This window comes from Chaetura pelagica, unplaced genomic scaffold (assembly GCF_000747805.2).
Source record: "Chaetura pelagica isolate M959 unplaced genomic scaffold, ChaPel_1.0 scaffold21, whole genome shotgun sequence".
Lineage (NCBI taxonomy): Eukaryota > Metazoa > Chordata > Aves > Apodiformes > Apodidae > Chaetura > Chaetura pelagica.
In genome coordinates, this window is record NW_009952251.1 from 560,226 (window position 1) to 564,250 (window position 4,025).

Here is a 4,025-nt window from a genome sequence, read left to right on the forward strand (position 1 = left end):
CACATGCTTCTGCTGCACAGAGTAATGCAACTCAACTAGTATTTATATTCATGCATGCAAGAAAGCATACAAGAGATCTTTAAAGAGCAGAGAAACAACTATCAAGATCTGAAGTGCCTTCTATACAACGTGAGGTACTAGGGCTTTGTTTCTGCATCTAACACCAAGAAGTTTTTCATCTTTTGGTTTTGTTATATTTCAGTGATACAACGGACCTTGGGAGCAGACAGAATCCACTGCAACATGAGACTCACTTGCTCCCTGATAATCCTGGGAGCCTTCTGTGTGACACCTTTCCTCTGTCATAGCCAAATTGATCCACTAGCTCTTGGGCGAGCAGATCCTCAGTGTTGGGAATCCTCCTCAGCTGTCTTACTGGAGATGAGGAAGCCTCGCATTTCTGACTCTGTCAGTGGCTTTTGGGACTTCATGATCTTCCTGAAGTCATCAGAGAACTTGAAACATGGGGCTCTGTTCTGGGACCTGGCTCAGCTCTTCTGGGATATCTACGTGGACTGTGTGCTCTCCAGAACCCATGGCCTAGGGAGGAGGCAGCTAGCAGAAGCTGAACAGATCGCAACTCTACATTCTCAGTTCACAAGGAGAAACCAAGGTTACTAATCCTTTAATACATATCGCATGGGCTATAACTAGAATCTAGTAGAAAAGGAAAGTTACAAGCTTATTGTCTTACGTAGTAGTAGTACAGAACCAGAGGGCAGTGCTGCACAACCTCCCCCACTTCCTCCAATCCAGTACAGAGCTATGTTTATGTTCAAAGTGACCGCAGTAAAAATTTAACCTCCAAATAACCTGAACTCTAATCACAGCTTATAAGTTTCAGTTTGGGGGGGGAGGAGAGGGAGTAGAAAGTGAAACACAGGAGGATTCAAACAAAGAAGGCAGCTCAGCAACCGAACATAAAAAAGATACTGTGCCATGCCAGCATTTCTACCACTGTTGTGCCATGGATAGGTTAGTTCCTCCTCTGGGGAGGTGTGTCAACTCAGGAATGCATCACAATGGTACAGCTGTGGAAAGCAGTAGTCGAATAAGGATAAATTTATCGGCCACCTAGTAGTCAACCACTAGATACTTCCTATTTCCATATTAGTAGCTTTGCCCAAAACATATTGGAAACAAACTTATAACTCAGATGCAGGTAGGCTTTCAGACACAGCTCCAGCTTCAGAAGAAAGAACACTTCCTTTGACACTAAATACTGCAATTCCTGATCTCCAGGTTCCCAGTCCCAGAACAGAATCCCCAGGCTTAAAGTAAGTGTAAGTAATGCAGTAAGGTAAGAACTGGCATTTGACAGCAGAACCTACAGAAGGTAGCAAGTCACTTAGCCTCCCCATTCACAGTAGGAATGGAGAGTGTAACTTCTAAATCTCAAGTCCCTTCCAAGGCTTCAGTTCTGATCCTGCTCTTGAGAATATTCAACTTCAGAAAGGGGCAGGTGCTACAATTTGATGGAGGGGCAGAAATGCTGCTGCCATCACCAACAGCGTAGCACATAGGGCCCACAGGAAGAAGGAAGAACTGCCTTTTCACTTTGAATCAATTCAGACCCTTCTCTCCACTTCCTAGATCAGCGTCTTAATAACTAATGTTTGTGGGTAATGTCAACAGAATAATGAAGAACCTCTCTGGGCAGTTACCCATTAGAACATCTCTAAAAAAGGGACTTGAACTCAGGATTCTTCTATCCCAGGGACACACAGTCCAGCTCTTGCCCACAAACCTTAAGATGTTTTGTGTACTGAAAGACAGGATTTGAGAAAGGAAGGATCAAGAGGTCCTTACCACCATTACCTACAGAGAGTATCCTAACCATTAAGCTAGGAAATAGAAGTGGTGTTTTAATCACTCCCTCAGACCAAGGAATAAATCATGCAGAGCCAGTTTCTAAACTTGGAGCCAAACAATTACTATCTGCAATTTAAAACCAAGGAGTGGATCCTACCCTGCTCTGCAAAGAATCTGAGCTACCACACCTCTTAGAAGATCCTTGCTGTGTTGAGATATGCTGATGACAGGCAGCACAAAACTCTCTTCTAGTGGCCTTAGACATCAAAAAGGCACAAGTTGCTCATTCCTGGTGCACTTTTGGGTGCAAATGAAAGGCAGATTCAGACACAAGGCAGCAGCACCTGCCTCAAAAACCGAGATGCCCACCAGGATAAAGCACCAAATGGATTTTTGTTTTCAGGATTGCAGCTTTGAATATCACTGTCTGAATTCCTCCTTAGCCCTTTATTTCTATCTGGCTCTTCGTGTCTATATCACACTGTGATTTTCCTAAACAAAGAGCTTTTGTTCCAGTGAAGATTAACAGTCTGATATATTTGGAAGAATCAAACTGTGGGTTTTGTGATTAATGTTTACTTTTGTTTACTCCTATACAGAGAGATTTTAAAGACACTACCAAGTATTCACTCTTTTAAGATAAACAAAGATTCTCCCTCTATTCTTTTCCCTCTTTCTTTTGTGAATTTTAATCAGCTAATCTGGTTTCTCTGTACAATTGATTACCATCAGTCAGTATAAGGCAGCTTATAGCAGTGACAGCCTCATTTTTTATTTTTTTTTCTGGGGGGACCTATCTATCCTCTCATCCAAGTCTCCCAGTTTCTTAACAAAGCCAGCTGTTTTAATCTTTGTGACCCTACTGCCTCGTTTAGTCAGTGAAAGCAGAAATCAATTGTTAATGATTGCAGATAGAAATCACATCCCAGCAAATGATGAGGAATAGAATTACTGGTTCTTAGCGAAGCAATGTACAAGCCTGTTTTCTTACCCCAAAGAGCAGCTCTAACAGCATTTTAATGACCTTGTGCACTTTGTGTCTATACAGGCAGGTCTGAGTAGCTTTTTGTAGGCTTGTTTTAGGTAAACAATAAAGTAAGATTTTTTACTTTATACTGTTACTTCTGCAATTGTTGATAACATCTTTATTACTCCATACTGAGCTTATAAATCTTCTTCTTAAATGTACACAATTACAATTTTAAAATATTTTTTTTAATCGCAAGTTAGGATCAATCTGTAAGTTGCCTTCACTGTAGTTGCTTAAACATGTTACTGCATTGGAAAAGCAAGACAGATCTGAACTTGGCACAGAAATACTGATGTTAAGGTTTTATTATTCTAGTGTTAGATTTCAGGACTAAACGATAAATCCTAGTATGTCATTGTGAAAATTGAGTACTGGGAACTGAGCTTTTCTTAAAAACAAACGAACAAACCAACCAGAAAAGGCCTGCATGCCAAAAAACCTAGTGAAGACCTTAACAGAGCTTTACAGAAGTACTGAACAGAAGTACTCCATCACACCTAAGAAACACTTCCACAGTTTGCCATACTTTGCTCTCCTGGGAAACAAGTCTGACTGAGTGTACACCAGGACAGTGGTGAAAGTAGCCCAGGTCCAGAATTTTGGGTTCAAACAGTTTTCCAAACCAATCTAGTCCTGCCAGGCTCCTTATTGTAGTTACTAACAGGTCCAAAAATACTTTTCAAGCTCCACACAATACACAAAAAAACACAACAAAATCAGAAGAGCTGGAAATGAGTTATCTGACAAACTGTCTTCATCCTGCTGCTCAATGTAGCAGCATTTCGACTTTCCTAGATATCCTGCAGGGAAGTGTTAGCCAGCTTTAAACAGACAAGCAGGGGGAATCCTTCACAGTTACCTGGCCAAGGTATCATTAGCAACTAATCTGTTTCTCCTAACAAAATCCAAACACTTTAAGAAAGCAGATTTCATAAAAACATTTCCAGTGTATTACAACGCTTGAGTTAGATACACTATAGCTGCGACAACTCCAAAGTAACATGTAAGCACCACAAGGAAAACATAGCTTTTGTACTCACAGCAGATCTGCTGAAGAGCAGCAGCACAAGAAGAGTCTCCTCAGGAAGTCACATAGCAGATCCCCAGCATAAATACATCGAAAAATGTAAGCACAACAACCTCCACCTATTTTCTGCGTTTGTTCTCCCCCCCCCCCGCTGCC

The 4,025-nt window shown here is 41.3% G+C and overlaps 1 protein-coding gene across 1 annotated transcript in view; it reads left to right on the forward strand.

Annotated features, from left to right (window-relative positions):
- Nucleotides 1-217: 217 nt before the first annotated feature.
- The window catches only part of LOC104397415, a 5,002-nt gene continuing 1,194 nt past the window's right edge, over nucleotides 218-4,025 (forward strand). Inside the window, exon 1 of the mRNA XM_010007376.1 lies at nucleotides 218-613. Within this exon, the coding sequence (XP_010005678.1) occupies nucleotides 244-613 (370 nt within the window). The 5' untranslated portion in view covers nucleotides 218-243. The remainder of the gene's footprint in view (nucleotides 614-4,025) is intronic.